This window comes from Pipistrellus kuhlii, unplaced genomic scaffold (genome assembly GCF_014108245.1).
Source record: "Pipistrellus kuhlii isolate mPipKuh1 unplaced genomic scaffold, mPipKuh1.p scaffold_m20_p_138, whole genome shotgun sequence".
NCBI lineage: Eukaryota > Metazoa > Chordata > Mammalia > Chiroptera > Vespertilionidae > Pipistrellus > Pipistrellus kuhlii.
In genome coordinates this window covers 104,235-125,054 of record NW_023425447.1, presented here as the reverse complement: position 1 = coordinate 125,054, position 20,820 = coordinate 104,235, and the positions used below count along the sequence as shown (strand labels likewise).

General features: G+C 39.5%; 1 protein-coding gene across 1 annotated transcript in view; it reads left to right on the top strand.

Moving 5' to 3' along the window:
- Window positions 1-2,857, top strand: part of LANCL3 (LanC like 3) — a 36,279-nt gene extending 33,422 nt beyond the window's left edge. The window contains 1 exon segment of the mRNA XM_036436493.2: window positions 2,628-2,857. Within this exon segment, the coding sequence (XP_036292386.1) occupies window positions 2,628-2,777 (150 nt within the window). The 3' untranslated portion in view covers window positions 2,778-2,857.
- The last annotated feature ends 17,963 nt before the right edge of the window (window positions 2,858-20,820 follow it).

The window sequence follows — 20,820 nt, the reverse complement described above, 5'->3', positions numbered from 1 at the left end:
GTAGATGTTTTGTCTTTTACTTGTAGTTTTGAAATTGTTGTGTGAGGCAGCAGTTTAGGTATTTACCTATGCTGCCATCTTGGTTTCTTTCATTTTCATTTTAATATGATAACACACTATGTACAATTAAAATGCCACTTTCATACATTACTGATACAGTTTATAAATTGCTTTGTATTTTAGAAATTATTGTGAAAAGCTCAAAAAACTTTATCATATTATCATTAAGTAAAACAATATATGATACCAAATATTTTACACACTAATTTCAACAATGTAATAAATCAATTAAACTTAGGGGGGGGAAAGGTTGGAAGAAGAGAAAGCAAAATTAATTATGGGTTTCTTCTAAAGTATGGTGGAATGTTTATCTTTGTTTTACAAATGCTCTGCTATAATGTGTTTATGTGAAAAAATGAAATATACCATGTATTGACTTATTGCTATATACTCATGACATATAGTATCTTTAATATTTACATGTAATTATCTGCAATTCTGTAACTTCATAATTTTAAAGTCATATTTTAAAATTTTCTAAAGGTCATATAACATGAAATTACCAGAGTTGGGTATTGTAACTCCCAAGTCCTTCCTCTTTCTACTACACCAGAGCTTCTTAAACTATGGTTTGTGAATTTACTTGAGAAAAGTATTACATCTCAAACTGAAATGTAGCATTTCTTTCAATTCTGAATGTAGGTAATAAGCCACAGGAAAATAGCAGTAGCTGTGACTCTGTCACCAAAAGAAGACAGATATTCACAAGTCATCATATTACCCTTGTTACTGATATTATGAGATTTATTTCATTCACTTCACTACTTACAAATGCCTACAGTAATTAGCTCTACTACTGTTTAATGTGTTAATAAGGAAAACCTGTATTATTATATCACAAACTTGGTTTTAAAAAATGTGCTGTTCTTTTTAATATAATGAATTCCTCTTGGAATCCTATGCATCTTATTTTATGTATTGGAAGACTATTTTTCTGAGATGGAGTTCAAACTGCCCAATGATCCTCTGCTAAGATTCCCTGAAGCTATACCGTATGAATTTTTACTTTTTATCAATATCCTGGTTACATATCATAAAAAAAGCCAAGATTCCTTGAAACAATACCATGAAGCTTTATTGTACAATTACAAAATTTTAATTAACTCACAAGGAGGTATCATTATTTTACTAGTTAAGTATTTTAGTTTTATTTATAAATTGTTGTATATATAGGAAAACAGTTTATAGAAATCTTACACTAAACAGAATTGCAATAGGTGTTTTGCTGATTTATTTTAACCTGTCATCAATAATTCTAAGAACATTTAAAAGATACAATAAGTAATTACTCTTCATAACATCCTCTATGTAGTAGCAATTATATAAATTTATGGCAATATCATCTGTCCAGCATTACCACCCCATGAGCTCCAGCCTCTGAGTTGATGGTTATTTTTGTTGTTGATGGGAATAATAACAAGTCATTAAAAAGATGGCATAAGTAACAGCATTTTAAATGCTGTTTACTACTAAAAATGTTACTCATTCTGATAAGTAAAATAAGCCAGGCAATGAAAAAAAAAATACCACATGATCTCACTTCTTTATGGGAAATAAAGAACATTATAACCTGATGAACAAAAAGATAGATACAGAGGCAGTGAAGCATTGAACAGACTGTCAAATTACAAGGGGAAGTCTGGGGAGTGTTAGTGAGGGGCGGGAAAGAGATCAACCGAAGGACTTGTATACATGCATATAAGCAAAACCAATGGACACAATACACTGCGGGTGGGGACGGGGGGATGAGGGCATATGCCAGGGGGTTAGGGGAATCTAGGGGAAGGTCAATGGCGAAATAAAAGGAGATATATGTATTACTATTTGTAATACTTTAAACAATGAAATAAAAATTTAAAAATGTTACTCATTCTAAATAATTTTGATAGGATTTGTTATAATTATCAGTAAAAAGATAAAACTTTTTCATAGAGAATCTAGATGCCAGTGAAAATCAGATGTCCTAAAACCAATGTTTTATAGTTGAGTTTGTTATTTGATGACATGACTATAAAATGTGGTTTGCTTATTCCATTTATCTTATCCCTTTGTTTACCCAAAGCACATATTGTATGAAATCTTGCCCATGTAGTTTTACAGTCTCTGCTGTCTCTCACATATAAGTGAAACCTAGCTCAGAAATAATATGCCTGAAGAAAAACATCATATTCATTTTGAAAAGGAACATTCTTTTTTTTAAATATATTTTATTGATTTCTTTCAGAGAGGAAGGGAGAGAGATAGAGAGCTAGAAATGTCGATGAGAGAGAAACATCGACCAGCTGCCTCTTGCACACCCCCTACTGGGGATGTGCCCGCAACCGATGTACATGCCCCTGACCGGAATTGAACCTGGGACCTTTCAGTCTGCAGGCCGATGCTCTATCCACTGAGCCAAACCGGTTTCGGTTGAAAAGGAACATTCTTAAAATATTATACAATTCTGGAAATAAAATGATGCTAAAATTTTAAATTAGCAGAGAGGATAAAGAAGCAACCCAAAGCTAATTATGTGGAAACACTATGTTAAAACTATTCATATTTTCTACTTTTTTAAAGTTTGCTAGTTTTTATTTAGTGAGGAATTCAAGGCCAGTTCTCGTGTCCTTGAAAGTATATACAGCATGTATGAAAGCTTCTTTGGGATGGTGTGCTTTTTGATTGATCTGCTGCAGCCCAGTCAGGCTGAATTCCCTCTCTTCCAAGTCTTTGTTTAGAAGGCTCCATCTCCCACTGTGGTCCTGTTTAAGGTCCCTGAGATTTCCAGAGCTACCCAAGGTAGTTTCCACATAAGCCACATTCATGAGCCTTAACATTGACACAGGAAGAATGAAAGAAAGAAAGGGAAGCAGGCAGGTGAAGCCAACATACCAGATTTCAGGAAGAACAGTCTGAGAACCTGGAAAATGAAGACACCACAGCTCTTCTAAATTATAGAAATTCAATATTTCAGAGATTAGGATTAAAACTAGTGATCAGAGGAGAAAGGGAAAAATAAATTATGTGTTTTTTAGTTAGGACATAAAAAACTGAAATGTGGACAAAGGGCAATAAAATGTCAATATCTTTGTAATTGGAGAGAGAAGTTGACTATTTTTGGGTGATCTCCACCCCTAAATTCATAAATAAAATTGGGATGAGTTGGGGGATAATCTAAAACTAAAATAATTGCCCAGCTGTAAGCTTCTAGGAATGACGCAGAGTTAGGTTGCTGAAGGACAAAAAAGGAAACAGTTTTCCTATGTCTTTACTTATTGAAATCTATGCTTTTTACTGAACAGAGAGATTGTCATATGAATCTCTTCTTTCTATCAATATCCTGGGCACATATCAAAACTTTGCTTAAACCCTGAAATTTGAAGTTTCTTTAGTCATCTTTTCCTGGTTACCCCTCCCCCCAATTAGAATAGTAAAATTCATAGGCTAGCAAATACTGTAGCAACTGTTACTGTCAGATATTTTTCTGTTTGAAGTGTGAGCTGTTATTGTCTACTGTAATTTTTAAATGTAATTTCAATGAAGCTATTATCTGAACTGTAAAATATACTCATGATAAAAATCACTCATTCAGGGTAACCACTACAAAAGTGTGTCATTTCTGCCTTTGATGGAATACTGTGTCCCCTAACAGGCAGAGAAAGGGACTAGTGATGTGAAAAGAATGTTGCTCAACTTCATACTGTTAGAATAATAAATGAGTGAACACCCTGGTTGATTACCTTATCTCCCAAGATATAAGCTCCACAGAAAATTGTGTACACTACCTCCGAAGCCAATTTGTCATATTGAATTCAACTTTGCTGTAAAGACATAGAAGTTATAAAACAACTTCAAATAAATACCCTGTTTCTCCGAAAATAAGACAGTGTCTTATATTAATTTTGCTCCCAAAGATGCACTAGGTCTTATTTTCAGGGGATGTCTTATTTTTCCATGAAGAAGAATACAGTACACATTTATTGTTAAATGAAAATTAAGGAAATTTATTACCTGTATAAGGTACGATAGTACGTTGTCAACACAAACCAAACAAACTGTGAATCCTACAGTATCAAGAATTTACTCATTTATTCAATGACAATCATGTCATCATCTTCTGGAACATCATCATAACAATCCAATTCCTGAATTTCCTGGTGAATTTCTTGTGACTCCATTTCTTTCAGAACCAAATCTCTCATGTTTAGCCTGGGGGGGGGTGCTTATTTTCGGGGGGATGCCTTTTATTTCACTCAGAAGGAAACCTGTAAGTAGGTCTTATTTTTGGAGGATGTCTTATTTTCGAGGAAACATGGTAGTGGTTTTCAGAACACTATAAGAGCATTTGTCACTTCAATACTCAAAATACTAGCTTACTGCTTTTCTAGAACTTTGTCACTGACAATTTCATATCAAAGTAGAGGAGGAAGTTTTATACCATATAAGATTTAACAATTATTAAATGGTCATTAAATATTTACATATGTAAAATATGTACATACAATATATCCTCATGTATACTCAAACATTTACTTAATTCAGTAGTTTTTAAATTCTTGATTCATACATGAACTTTGGGAGGAGTAAAGAATGCTCTGTTGCCTAAAAATATCTCTGTGTGTATGTATGTGTGTATGCTCATTTTTTGGGGGAAAAAGATCTCTAGTATTCTTAAGATTCTCAAAGAAATCTGTAGCTGAAAAAAATGGAAGAACCACCTTACTATATTTTATGTTTATGTTTTCATCTGTCAGAACAAAGTAAGACAAAATGGTTTTGAAAGCATGCACATTTTTAATTTGTTGTTTCATTTTCAGATAGAGATGTGTGTGGATGTGTCTGGGGGTGTGTGTGAGTGAAATAGGGACATTTAGACCCTTCAGTTCTTCCAGAGGGCTTCCAATGCAGTCTTAGATGGCAAAACCCCCTGGCTGCTGCAAACACTCCGGGGAGGACATGAGCGGCACTGAGACCACACCATCTTGAAGAACAGAACTGCTTGAGACTAGAATCCTAGCCTTGCCACCACCCAGTCTGGTCTCAGAAGCAAAGCAGGACACTGTAGCTGCTCTGGTAGAAGACTTTGCACCACAGCTGCAGACCCTTGGACACTGGTACCTCCATCTCCAAAGGTGCGCAGCCTAATAACAGTAAGTACAACCTCCCCCTCCCCAGCACCAGAACTCAGGATTTGTCGCATTCCTAGCCTCTTAGGCAGCCAAGCACTCCACTACCTAGACAGCTTTGGGGGCCACTGAGAGCCCCAGAGGGTATGATTCTGCACAGACATGGGCGCGCAGCCCCGGAGTAGAAATTCTGAACTCCCTCTTCCTAAATAACTGCCCAGGGAAACCCCGAATGTGCAAAGTCAGTGCCAGGGCCCCTCAGAGTGCATCAGAGCTCTGTGCAGGCAAACGCACCACCAGTTCCATGAGCACTTCCAAAGGGCAGGCGTGTCCAAAGTTTGTGAGCACACTTCTAAAGTCAGCAAACTCATGGTCACAGAAAAGGGAAGGCTCCCTGAGCCCATATATCCACAGGGCCCTCTGGGGAGCTGCTTTGAGCCTCTGCTGGGTGTGATTCTGTACAGACAAGGACGTTCTGCCCCAGAGCAGAAACTCTGAACTCCTCTCTCCTGAATAACTTCCCACATACACCCTAGCTGTTTAACTTCAGTGTCAGGACCGCTCAAAGCGTGTCAGAACTCTACGCAGGCAAACGCACCACCAGTTTGCATGCACACTCCCAAAGGGAAGGCACTTCCAAAGTTTGCAAGTGCACTTCCAAAGCCCATATATCCACAGGGCGCTTGTGGGAGAGACTGTGACTATTGGCTGGATGTGATCTTGGACAAACAGAGACACACTGCCCCTGGCAGTAGAAATTCTGAACTCACACATCCTGAACACCTGCACAGACACCACAGCAGGGTAACATCAGTACCAGGGCCCCTCAAAGTGTATCAGAGCTCAGTGCCAGCAAACTCACCACCACAGATGTGCACATTTTCAAATGGCAGGCAGGCTGAGCCAGTATATCCACAGTGTCCTCTGTGGAGCTGCTTTGAGCTCCTGCTGGGTGTGATTATGTACAGACAAGGACATGCTGCCCTGCAGCAGAAATTCAGAAACCCCTCTTCCTGAATAACTGCCCCCATTCACCCTCGCTGCTCAACCTCAGTGCCAGGACCCCTCAGAGCTCTGCACCTGAAAACACACTTTCACAGAGCAAATTTCCAGCAGGCAGGCACCCTGAGCCCATCTACACACAGGGCGCTAGTGGGAGCCATTGTGAGTTCTCCCAACAGGTGGTTCCTGGGTGCCAATATGAGCCCCCCCTGGACACACTTGACTTCAAATAAGGGTGCAACACAGCAAAAATTGGGACACTTCCCTCCATATCTGCTGACTTTTAGACACTGCAGTAGTTCCTCTCAATCTTACAGACCCACATTAAGAGAACCCAAATAGCTCAAGTAGGGAGCTACACTAGATTACCAACCCCAAGAAAACTGAGATATTACACCAGTAGCACCATCCCCAAAGGAACCTGGATAGAAAAGCAAGCAGATCTACAACTAAAACATTATGGGGGGGGAAAGCAATCCCCAAAGGAAAGAAAAAGTGGAATCATCAGAAAGGGGATTAAATGAAATTGAAGTTAGCAGCTTATCAGAGAAAGAATTCAGAGTAATGGTTATAAGGATGTTTAAACGGATGGATGACAAGTACACACAACTCAATGATAATTATAAGGAGCTGAATGAGAATGTTGCCAGCATGAAAAAGAACCAAGAGGAGATGAAGAACGACATAGCTGCAATAAAGAACACAATGGAAGGCTTAAACAGTAGACTAGAAGAGGCTGAAGACTGCATCAGCGAATTAGAAGACAAAGTAGGAAAAAAAAACCACTCAAAAACACAGCATCAATTGGAAAGAAAACTTAAAAAGCAAGAGGAGAGCCTAAGGGAGTTTTGGGACAAAACCAAACAATATTTGCTTATAGGAATGCCAGAAGGAGAGGAAGAGTAGCAAGGAATAAAAAACCTGTTTGAAGAAATAATGAAAGAAAAATTTCCTGATATTGGCAAGAAAAAAACCATGCAAGTCCAAGAAGGGCATAGAGTCTCAAACAAATTGAACCCCAAAAGACCGACACCAAGATACATCATAATTAAATTGGCAAACACCAACGAAAAAGTAAGAATCTTAAAGGCTGCCAGAGACAGAAAGTTACCTACAAGTGATCTCCTATTAGAATATCAAATGATTTCTCAACAGAAACATACCAGGCCAGAATGTAATGGAATGAAATATACACAGTGATGCAAAGCAAGGGTTTGAATCTAAGAATACTATACCCAGCAAGGCTATCATTCAAAATTGAAGGTGGACTCAGGAGCTTCACAGAAAAAAAAGGGCTAAGAGAGTTCATCACTACCAAGCCATCAATGCAAAAAAAAAAAAAAAAAATGCTAAAGGGACTGCAGTAGTAAGAAGAAAGATATAGGCAAGAAGAAACACAAACACTAAGGAAAAATATGACAACAAACATGTACTTGTCAATAATAACACTGAACGTAAAAGGATTAAATGCACCAATCAAAAGACATAGGATAGCTGAACGGATAAGGAAGCATGACCCATATATTGGCTGTCTACAAGAGACTAACCTCAGAGCAAAGGACTCACATAGACTAAGAGTGAAGGGATGGAAAAAGATTTTTCAGGCAAACAGAAATGAGAAAAAATCTGGGATTGTGATACTTATTGGTAATAAAATAGACCTCAAAGTAAAGACCATAGTAAGAGATAAGGAAGGCCACTACATAATGCTAAAGGGAGCAATTCAACAAGAAGATATAATGCTGGTAAAAATATATGCACCCAATGCAGGAGCACCCAAATATATAAAAAATCTCCTGGAAGATATCAAGGGAGAGATCAACAACAATACAATCATAGTAGGGGACTTTAATACACCATTGACATCACAAGTGTCGGCAACCTACGGCTCCAGAGCCGCATGCGGCTCTTTTGAAGCTTTACCGTGGCTCCAACAACTTGCAAGCCTGTGTGAAAATGAAGGTAACGTCTTACAGCCCTGATGTGCTGACACTGTGCACTGAGGTTCAGGAGCAAAAATCCCATTAACTAGGTAAATTAAATATTTTAATTAGTTATTAATTTGCAAAAATATATTTTACATTGTTAAGTAAAAAAGTCCTTCTTTTCTTCAGATTGACAGCTAACTGCATTATCTGGTATATAGCATTAAGGTAAGAAACAATATATGCAGTGTTATATTTGTTTTAAATGTTGCAATGGTTTTGCGGCTCCCAGGTTTTTTTTTCCTTCAGAAATGGGTCCAAGTGGCTCTTTATGTCTTAAAGGTTGCAGACCCCTGCTCTAGACAAAAAATCAGCAAAGAAACAATTCTAAATGACACACTAGATTAGATGGACTTAATTTATATCTTCAAAGCATTTCACCCCAAAGCTACGGAATATACGTTCTTCTCAAGTGTACATGGGACATTTTCAAAAATAGACCACATATTGGGTCACAAGAAAAGTCTCCCCAAATTCAAAAAGATTGAAATCCTATTAAGCATTTTCTCAGACCACAATGGCATAATATTAGATATAAACTACAATAAAAACATTAAAAAAAAACACACTTGGAAGCTGAATAGCATGCTGAATAGCAATGATTGGGTTATCAATGAGATTAAAGAAGAAATTGAAAACATCCTGGAGACTAATGACAATAATAGCACAACTTTGCAAATCCTATGGGACACAATGAAAGCATTCCTGAGAGGGAAGAATATAGCTCTACAGGCCTACCTCAAGAAACAACAAAACAACAACAACAACAACAACAAAATGGTAATGAATCATCTAACTGTACAACTCTAAGAATTAGAAAGAGAGCAATAAGAAAAGCCCAAAGTGAGCAGAAGAAACGAAATAATAAAGATCAGAGCAGAAATGAATGACATAGAGACCAGAAAAGCAATGCAAAAGATCAACAAAACCAAGAGCTGGTCCTTCAAAGGGATAAACAAGTTTGATGAACCTCTAGCCAGGCTCACCAAGAAGTATAGAAAGAGGACCCAAATAAACAAAATCAGAAATTAAAGAGGTGGAATAACAACAGATAGCACCAAAATATGAAAGATTGTTAAAAATACTATGAACAACTCTATTCTAACAGACTAGACAACCTGGAGGTAATGGACATATTCTTAGAAAAATACAACCTTCCAAAACACAATCAGGAAGATTCTAAAAATCTCAATAGGCTGATAACTATGGATGAAATTGAAGCAGTCATAAAAAAGCTCCCACTAAACAAAAGCCAGGGGCCAGACAGCTTCACATGGGAATTTTACCAAACATTCAAGGAAGAACTAAAACCTATCCTCCTCAGACCATTCCAAAAAATTCAAGAGAAAGAAACACTTCGAAGCTTCTTCTATGAAGCCAGCATCACCCTAATACCAAAACCAGATATAGACAACACAAGGAAAGATAATTACAAGCCAATATCCCTCATGAACATAGATAACAAAATCCTCAACAAAATTTTAGCAAATTGGATCCAGAAGAACATCAGAAAGATCATACACTATGACCAAATAGGATTTATTCCAGGGATGCAAGAATGGTACAATATTCAAAAATCAATAAATATGATATATCACAAACAAATTGAGAGATAAAACTGACATAATCATATCAATTGATGCAGGAAAAGCATTTGATAAAATCCAACACCCTTTCTTGATAAAAAAAAAAAAAAAAAACTCACCAAGGTTTGAATAGAAGGATCATCCCTCAGCATAATGAAAGCCATATATGACAAACCCACAACTAACATCATACTCAATGGGCAAAAACTAAAACCTTTTCCGCTAAGAACAGGAACAAGACAGGGAGGCCCACTCTCACCACTCCTGTTCAATATAGTACTGGAAGTACTAGCCATTGTGATCAGACAAGAAGAAGAAATAAAAGGCATCCAAATTGTAAAAGAAGTAAAACTGTCCTTATTTGCAGATGGCATGATACTGTATATAGAAAAGCCTAAAGACTCCATCAAAAAATTATTAGACTTAATAAATGAATTTGACATTGTAGCAGGATACAAAATATATATATATTTGTGTACATAAATGCCAAGAAATATATGCCACTTATGTACACCAATAGTGAACTTACAGAGAGACTAAAAAAGCAATCCCATTTACCATTGCACCAAAAAATAGAGATAACTAGGAATAAACTTAACTAATGAGGTAAAAGACATATATGTGGAAAACTACAGGACACTGAAAAAAGTCATAGAGGAAGACATAAACAGATGGAAGAACATACCATATTCATGGTTTGGTAGAATCAACATAATCAAAATGTCCATACTACCCAAAGCATCCTATAAATTTAATGCACTTCCCATTAAAACACCATCGCTATATTTCACAGACCTAGAACGAACTCTCCAAAAATTCATCTGGAATAAAAAAAAAGGCCCCGAATATGCCGAAACCGGTTTGGCTCAGTGGTAGAGCATCGGTCTGCAGACTGAAAGGTCCCAGGTTCGATTCCGGTGAAGGGCATGTACATTGGTTGTGGGCACATCCCCAGTAGGGGGTGTGCAAGAGGCAGCTGGTTGATGTTTCTCTCTCATCGACGTTTCTAGCTCTCTATCTTTCTCCCTTCCTCTCTGTAAAAAATCAATAAAATATATATGTTTTAAAAAGGCCCCGAATTGCTGCAGCAATCCTAAGAAAGAAAAACAAAGTAGGGGGGGATCTCAATACCAGATTTCAAGTTGTATTACAAAGCCACTGTTCTTAAAACAGCCTGGTACTGGCACAAGAACAGACACGTAGACCAATGGAATAGAATAGAGAACCCAGAAATCGACTCAAACCACTATGCCCAATTAATATTTGACAGAGGAGGCATGAACATACAATGGAGTTAAGACAGTCTCTTCAATAAATGGTGCTGGGAAAATTGGACAGATACATGCAAAAAAAAAAAGAAACTAAATCACCAACTTTCACCATACACAAAATTAAACTCAAAATGGATAAAGGACTTAAACAGAAGATTGCAAACCATAAAAATACTCAAGGCAGCAAAATCTCAGATATATGCCGAAAGAACTTGTTCATTGATGATGTTCCTAGGGCAATGGAAGCTAAAGAGAAAATAAACAAATGGGAATACATCAAAATAAAAAGCTTTTTCACAGCAACACAAATCATTAATAAAACAAGAAAGCCCATTCTATGTTAGAACATATTTGCCAATGATATCAACAGTAAGGGTTTAATCTCCAACATTTACAGAGAACTCATACAACTTAACAAAAGAAGATAAACTACCCAATCAAAAAATGGGCAATTGACCTAAATAGACACTTTTCAAAAGAAGACAGAAGGAAGGCCAAAAGACATATGAAAACCTTCTCAAAATCACTAATCATCACAGAGATGCAAATCAAAACAACAATGCAGTACCATCTCACACCTGTCAGAATGGCTAATAAATCAACAAACAGCAAGTGTTGGCAAGGATGCGGAGAAAAAGGAACTTTTGCTCTGCTGGTGGGAATGCAGATTGGTGCAGCCACTGTGGAGAACAGTATGGAGTTTCCTCAAAAAAAAAACAAAACAAAACAAACAAACAAAAACTCCTAAAAATGGAGCTCCTATTTAACCCAGTAATCCCACTTCTAGGATTCTATCCCAAGAAACTAGAAACACCAATCAGAAAGAATATATGCACCCCTATATTTATAACAGCACAATTCACCATAGCTAAGATTTGAAAACAGCCTAAGTGTCCATCAGCAAATGAGTGGATTAAAAATCTGTGGTACATCTACACAATGGAATACTATGCTGTGGTAAAAAAGAAGGAATTCTTACCATTTGCAACAACATAGATGGAGATGGAGAGCATTATGCTAAGTGAAATAAATCAGGCTTAGAAAGATAAATATCACATGATCTCACACATTTGTGGAATATAATGAACAACATAAAATGATGAACAAAATCAGATTCAGAGACAGAGAACCATCAATCAGAACATCAAATCTCAGGGAAGGTAGGGGATGGTGGGGGTAAGGGTGAGAGATCAACCAAGGGACTTGTGTACATGCTATGAGCCTAATCAATGGACACAGACAACAGGGGGGTGGGGTTCTGATTGAGGATGGGGAGTAATAGGGGAATAAGGACACATATAAAATAATAATAAAAATAATAAAAATTTAAAATTAAAAAAAAATAAAAAAGAAATTCTGAGGTAACCAGAACCCCAAGGATGCCTGCGAACATCTTCCTTGCCATGCAAGCAGTTATCTGAATGGTAATATTATCTGGGACAAATGGGTAAGTATTTTAAACTTATGTTCCTGACCCTTCATGGGTAAGAGCCCTTATGTGGGCTGATCCACCTTCTTTAATTAATGTAGTCACCTCCAGGAGGACCATGGGTGTGACAAGGAATTAGACAGGGGTCTCCACCAAGCTTCCCTTTTGTATGACACAAAATCAAACCATTGCTCCATTGTATGTAAAATTAAAGAGAGGTTTTTGGCTTGTGTGGACACCAAAGGAAGGGACTATCACTACTTGCTCCTCAGAGAGGTTTAGAAAATGTAACTAAGACCTTGTCTATACAAAAAGAAATTGGCTTCCACTTTGAAATGGAATTTCCATGGCCTAGAGTCAGGGGTCTTCAAACTACGGCCCGCGGGTCACATGCGGCCCGCAGAGGAGTCTGATCTGGCCCGCCAGGTTTTTTGGGCAGTGAGCGCAGCCGAGGTGTTACAGTTCGGCCTCCAGGACCTGCATATACACTGTCACTGCATGGCCGCACTGACCCCTCTGCCTCTTTAAGAGCACAGTGCCTGCAGGGGCTCAGAGTGTGCGACGTGCCACCGCACAGGCACGTCTGTGCTGTGCTGCGTGGCAATGATGTAAAAAGGCGCCCGCTTCACCCCCAGGCAACGTGGTGTGTGTGTGCTGTGCCTGCCTGTCAGTGAGGTTCTCCTCCTCTCCCTCCACTGCCTTCACCAAAGGTCGGTCGAAAGTGCCATAGAAAGAAATTTTTGCCAGATGGGGGGTTTCTGCCCGATTGGGGGTTGGGGGGTTGGTGACTCATATGAAAATTCCCCTTTGGGGGGGTGGGGGGGCGTTCGGTGCTGAAATAAAAATTCTGCCAGTTGGGGGGTGGGCGGTGGGGGGTGGTTGGGAGGTCAGGGCTTCGGTGCTGAATTGCCCATATGGAAAATTCTGCCAGTTTTGGGGGAAGGTGTTCGGTGCTGATATGAGAAATCAAAATTCTGCCTGGTGGTGGGCAGGGGGACTTGGACCAAGTCTCTTTGTGGAAGAATTGAGACTGACAGCATGCCGCCCCAGCCAACAGCCTTTTTTTTTCCATGAGGCAACCCTGATCACATCTTCCTACTAATATAGCCAGGCCCATTCCAAACCAGAAAGTCAACTCCAGTGTAAAAAGATGATTAAAGCCTTTTAAAGGGGTTTACATTAAAAATTTTATATGCATTTTGCATTTCCTTTTCAGTGTTCACATGCTGATTCCGAACATATCAATTTGGCCGTTATATAGGGAGATATAACCGAACCCCATCAGGGACTGAGCTGGTCTGCTTAGAAAAGCCTGCAAGAGGTAAGTGTCCACATCGGGGGCAGAGACCTACTAATGGGAGTTCATACACTGTGTGTGTGTGTGTGTGTGTGTGTGTGTGTGTGTGTATATATATATATATATATATATATATATATATATATATATACACACACACACACACACACACATTAGTATTTTACTAATAGCAATTTGGAATCCCTAGGAAACAATGATGTCAAGAAAAAGAAAAATTGACTCCGAGTGTAGGATATTCAAAGAACAGTGGACTTATGATTACTTTTTCACGCGGTACAAAGAAAAAGCTGTGTGTCTGATATGCCAGAATATAGTTGCTGTGTTCAAAGAATACAATTTGCGACGCCACTATCAAACTCAACATAAAGATAAATATGATTGTTTGGTCGGAGAAGTGAGAAAAGATAAAATATTAAAACTGAAACATACACTGACAACTCAGCAAAATACTTTTGTGAAGCAGAAGCAGCTAAATATTTCATCACTGCGGGCAAGTTTTCAAGTTGCCAAGCTAATAGCGCGCAATGGCAGACCATTTGTGGAGGGAGAATTTGTTAAAGAATGCCTTCTTTCTGTTGCCAAAGAGATGTGTCCAGAGAAGGCCGACTTATATTTAGTACAGGGAGTCTTTCAGGAGCTACAATGACACGAAGGATTGAAGAAATGGGAGACAATTTGCAGCACCATTTGCAAAACTCTGCAAAAAAAAACTTTGCTATTTTTCCTTGGCACTCGACGAAAGCAATAATGTTCGTGATTCTGCCCAACTTCTCATTTTTATGCGTGGGACAAATGAGTATTTTGAAGTCACAGAAGAGCTTGCTGCACTGCAAAGTATCAAAGGTACAACCACAGGAGTGGATATATATGAAAAGGTTTGCCAAACTGTGAATGGTTTGGAGCTGGACTGGGCTAAACTAGCCAGTGTGACAACTAATGGTGCTCCTAGCATGGTGGGGTCTAAGAGAGGAGTAATTGCTCACATTAAACAAGAGATGGACAAACATAACCATCCTCATCCAATTGCCATACACTGCCTCATCCACCAACAAGCGCTGTGTTTTAAATCACTGAAGTGGGACTCTGTTATGAAAATTGTGGTATCTTGTGTTAATTTCATTAGAGTTCATGCACCAAACAATTTCAGGAATTTCTGTCTGAGCTAAATGTTGCCCATGAGGATGTTCTGTACCACACAGAAGTGCGTTGGCTGAGTAGAGGGAGAGTTTTGAAATGTTTCTATGACTTACTTCCGCAGATTACAGCTTTTCTACTTTCAAAAAACAAAGAAGTACCAAAGCTCAATGATGCAGAATGGAAATGGCACCTTGCCTTTCTGACAGATATAACAGAGCTACTCAACAGTTTCAATCTGCAACTTCAAGGAAAGGGGAATCTCATCTGTGATATGGCATCGCATGTGAAAGCATTTGAAGTAAAATTAGGCCTTCTCATCAAACAAGTAAAGGAGGAAAACTTCAGCCATCTCCCAACAATTCAAAACCTGTCAGCGGACAAACCATTGGTTGCATTCCCAAAGAAAACATGTGTGGATTCACTGGAATTGTTGCAAAAGGAGTTTCAATTTAGATTCAAAGAGCTTCATCTCCATGAACAGGACATACAGCTTTTTCGTAACCCATTTTCTGTTGAGATTGAAAATGTCCTTACAATTTACCAAATGGAACTGGCTGAACTGCAGAACTGTGACTCTCTGAAAGACGCATTCAAGTCAAGTAGCCTTCTGAATTTCTATGCATCTCTCCCCTCTGAGACATATCCAAATATCAGGAACCATGCACTCAAAATGGTAACCATCTTTGGTAGCACTTATGTCTGTGAACAGACTTTTCAATAATGAAACATCTTAAATCTCCAACCAGATCAAGATTAACTGATGCCCACTTGCATCACTTGTTACGACTAGCAGTGACAAATATGGAACCGGACATTGACCATCTCATTAGCCAAAAGCAGGCCCACAGTTCCCATTGAAATACTGGTAAGTGATCTGTTTATTTATAAATGTTCTTCATTTTATTTATATTGTATTTGTTACCTTTTTGCAAAATAAGATATGTGCAGTGTGGGTAGGAATTAGTAGTTCATATAGTCCGGCCCTCCAGCTCTCTGAGGGACCGTGATCTGGCCCCCACTTTAAAAAGTTTGAGGACCCCTGGCCTAGAGCAAAGAATGCCCTTACATGATATTATTCTACAATGTCATTATAATTTTTCCCAGATTTGTGTTACCCCCATTACTTATAATAGTACCTCACACCCTTGGGTATCAATAAAAAAAAAAGTCATCTTTTTGGTGCTTGGAGACAAAAGTAACACATCTCTAGATATTTTAGAATTACAACAGCATAATGTGCAATTATCCCAAACAAACTTATTCTTTGAATATCTGGCAGCAATTTAAAAAGGATATGAAAGGATTTAATCCTTTCCATTGTGTAGAGGGCCCCTGAGAAGGCACCCGAGCATTCTATATTGGCCCCTCTTGCCCTTTTGGCCAAGAGCGACCTCTTCTCACAATCCAATTGTCCACAACTGTTGCCTGAGCTTTCTGTTCATGCTGAGGTTGAAGCCTCGTGATGGCTGGTATCATGGATCTGTCTCTTGCCCAGTGGGGTGAGCTGGGGTTTCCCTGGAGAAGAAATCTGGGTTTCACAAGTTATGCGATCAGTGCTGGTTCCCCGCCAGCAGGCAAGGGGATCTCAAGGCAGGTGCTGGTTGTGGAGGTCACGGGGGGGGAATAGGCTACCAAGGAGACAGAACTGAACCTCACATCACCCTGCTTGGCCCCAAAGGATGGTTGGTTAGCCAGAGATGGGTAAGATTCCTCAGGGAAGGAACAACCTAAGACAGGCACAGTCGCAGAGGGGCCATCAGGAGAGAACTTGGGGGTCAACAGAAGTGGGGCATAGACCTTCATCCCCCCAACTTTTCAGGTGCCTGAACCTTCACCCCTGTTGAGGGAGTTCTCCTGCCCCCATTGATGCTTAGCTTCCCATGCCCAGCTTAAATCGGGACCTGGGTAACAGACAGATACTTGGCCAACAGCAGCTGCCCTCTCATGCAACAAGACTTGTTTGAGTTGTCTTGTACCCATGATGTGGGGAACTGGGGTTTTTGATATCTAAACCCAGCCTAGCAACAGGAATGCTCAGGGCTTACTCAAGAAAACAAATAAGCCTTTCCACTAATACTTACAGAGTAAAATAAGATGGCTGTTAGAGAATTAAATTTGACAGTAAAATAGTAGTCAGGTTTTCAGGCTAATTTAAATTGGCTAATTGAAATAAGCGGATATTCTAGAAAAATCAAGTGTACTGGACAAAAAAGTTGTTCCTAAGGTGTTAACTAAAATTTTTATTGCTAGTTCATCTCATTGTAACATGTAATGAACCTAAAGCAGTCATATTTTTGTGCAAAAAGTTAAAATTTGAAACCTATAAAGATTACATTATAAAATTTCCAAAAAAAGCCTCCTAATATTTAAATCAAAAAAGGTGGGAAAGTAGAAGAATATCATGTAAGGAAAAATATCCTGTAAGTAAATTACATCTAGAAAATTTATACTTTAGAAAATTAATTGTAATGTTAACAGCAAGACACCCATGAAAAACACACATGGTGTCCAAACAAGCCAAAGGAAAATGGTTTGGGCAAAAAATGAAAAAGGAGCACAAGTCAAATTTATAGAAAAGATTCCTTTATTAACTTTTGGTTGAGAATATGTTTGTATATTTTCAGAAAACAACGTAGAGACCATGTGGATTCCTGCAACAGAGAGAACTTGATAAGAGTGCTCCAGCCATAAAGACATAAGAGAAACAGTCCAGAGATGGAAGATGCTGACGACACCTTTCCATACTAGCAGTCAGCAGCTGTGCATCACTGCAGGTTGACCAGGACCAAACCAGAGAGGGCATTAACACCATTTGTCCACCATCCAGAATTGAAATATCATTGCTGACATGTACACATAAGGAACTGTTTAACACAGAAATTGGGACTTAAAAGAACTGTTGGCCCAGAAAGAAACTTACTATAAACTGATTCATTTGCCTCTCAGCATAACCATTATTGCTTGTCTCATTTTCGGTTCTTATAAGTGTATTTCTAGTATCACATGAGCTCACTCATGTAGGGGAAATGATGAACAACATAGACCACATGTGTCAAACACAAGGCCCGTGGGCCAAATCCGTCCCGCCAGGCCTTGCAATGTGGCCCGCACCGCGCTGTCATCACTGCACTCCGCTGCGTTTCCATCACAATGACAGTTTATGACTGTTCAGTAAACCATTCGGCCCGCGATTTAGGCTGGATTTTAGATTTTGGCCCCTTCTCTGATTGAGTTCGACACCCCTAACATAGACTGATAAACAAATACAGCATCGATCAGACTGTTGGACCTTAGAAGGAGGGTAGGGGAGGGTAGGAATAAGGAAGAGAGATCAACCAAAGGACTTGTGTGCATGCATATGAGCCAAACCAGTGGTCATGGTCAACAGGGGGGTGGGACATGCATGGGGAGGGGTTTGGGATGGCAATTGGGGGGATGATGACAAATATATGGTACCTTAATCAATAAAGTAATTTTAAAAATAGTCAAGGACCTCTCTCAAATCTTTAATGCAAAAATGCCTTCTACAAAATAGTCTCTTTTTGAAACAATAGTGATACCTGCTTTTCAAACCCAAAGTTTCACTTCCCAAGTGTATTTATTCAGTAATCTAGACTAGATGCTAGAGATACACCAATGAACAAAACATCTCTACAAGTCACCTTCTGTTTCTGTTTGTTGATCCTTCTACCATTCATCCTTGAGACCTAAAACCTAAAGCACTAGGAAGTGATAATGTATCTCAACATATTTCCATTTCTAGGAACATTCAAAAAAACTAGACTCTTTCTTGACCATCTGTGCTTCCAAGGACCAGTAGGGTAACTGATGTTGTTATGCTGATCATTGTGAAAAGGTAACCATTTTGCATGTCAAATCTGGCAAAGGCCATGTTTTAGTGTCTTTATAAATTGATGAGTCAGTAAATTAGAAATAAGGGTAAGCTTGTTTAGCATGAAACATGTAAGTTTTCATTTACCTGAAAGAATCATAGGTTTGGGAAGGTCTTCTTCTATCTTTTCATTTTCCCAAGAAGTGGAAAAATACCCCTAAGTGTTGCTATAGAAAAATGTGGCATGTCACTTCTTATGTAATTAACCAATTTGTTCCCTTCTATGTAGTAACATTATTACTTGAATAGTGATTAATTAAGCATTTTGCCTCTTGAAGACTATGGGGAAGTTTACCATCAGAATAACTATAATATTATTTAGTATACTTGTAGCCCTGCACCTTATATGTACATGTGTACATGAATCTATGTGCCAGTAGCTCGCCAATAGCTCACTGCCACCCTCCTGTAGCTCTCTGCCCACTGCCCTGCCCTCCTGTAGCTCCCTCTGCTTCCCCTGCCACCTCATAGCTTGCTGCCCTGCTCCCTCCTGTAGCTTTCTGCCACCCCTTATAGCCAGTAGATCACTGTCACCTCCTGTAGCTCCCCCCATCTCCCTCTCCCTGCCCCCCCCCATAGCTTGCTGCCTGCCCCTTCTGTAGCTCTCCAGGGGCCACTTGTAACCAGTAGCTTATTACCGCCCTCCTGTAGCTCTCTGCCAGCTGCCCTGCCCTCCTATAGTTCCCTCTGCCCCCACGCGCCCCCCTCATAGCTTGCTGCCCTGCCCCCTCCTGTAGTTCTCCACTACCTCCTTATAGCTTGCTGCCCCACCCTCCTCTTAATCCATGATCCAGTCGTTTCTCTGTCGGTTGTTATGTTTCACAGAATAAAGATCATTTGCATATTACATCTTTATTATATAGGATGTGACATGAACAATTATAAACCCTGAAGGTACCACTGAAAACATGAGAGGATAGATTGAAATAATGTCTCAACAATGGGGAGACTGCATTATTCTTTAAGAACAGAATTTTTAAAATTATTTTTCATATATTTTTACTGTTGATAGTATTATATGTCTCCCATTTTCCCCTCATTTCCCCCCTCCTCTCAACCCTCCCCTCCCCAAGACCTGAATAGCCTATTTCCAGAGTCCATGGGCTATGAATATCCTATCTAATAAAGAGAGAATATGCTAACTGACCTTCACATCACCACAAAGATGGCAGCACCCACATCCAATAGGAGGGAATATGCTAATTGACTGAAACACCCTTAAAGATGATGGCACCCACAGCCAGAAGATGGCAGCGCCCAGTTCCCTCAGCCCAAGCAGGTCTGGCTGCTCCACATGCCTGCCTTGGGAATTCCCCAGTACCATCAGCTCCCCAGCTGCCCAGGGCCAGCCCAAGGCACAGGCAAGCTTCGGATGGCAGCTTCCCAGCCACCCAAGGCTGCCAGAGGCTCGGGTAACCAGGGCCAACTGATGCTTTCATTGCTGGCAATGGCAGCAGCAGAGGTGTGATGGGGTGTCAGCTTCCCCTGATTGCCAGGTTGTCTTCTGCCCCTGAGGGCTCCCAGACTGTGAGAGAGGGCAGGCTGGGCTGAGGGACCCCCCTCCAGTGTATGAATTTTCATGCACCAGGCCTCTAGTAAGTATATATGTTCTTTGGCTTATCTCTTATTGTCTTCCTAATCCCACATCAAGATATGTCAGTCTGTTCCACACCTCCAAGCTTCTTATCTTGTTTTTTATTTTTATTTTTCTTTATTGATTAAGGTATTACATATGTGTCTTATCCCCCGATTGGCCCCCCATCTCTTCTCATACCCTGATGTCTGAGTCCATTGATTAGGCTTATATGCATGCATACAAGTCCTTTAGTTTATCTTTCCCCACCTCCACCCTCCCCTACTTTCCCTCTGAGGTTTGACAGTCTGATCAATGCTTTTCTGTCTCTGGGTCTGTTTTTGTACATCAGTTTATGTTTTGTTGGTCAATTTCTTTTGTTCATTAGATTCCACAAATAAGTGAAATCGTGTGATATTTGTCTTTCTAAGTTTGGCTTATTTCACTTAGAATATTTTCCAG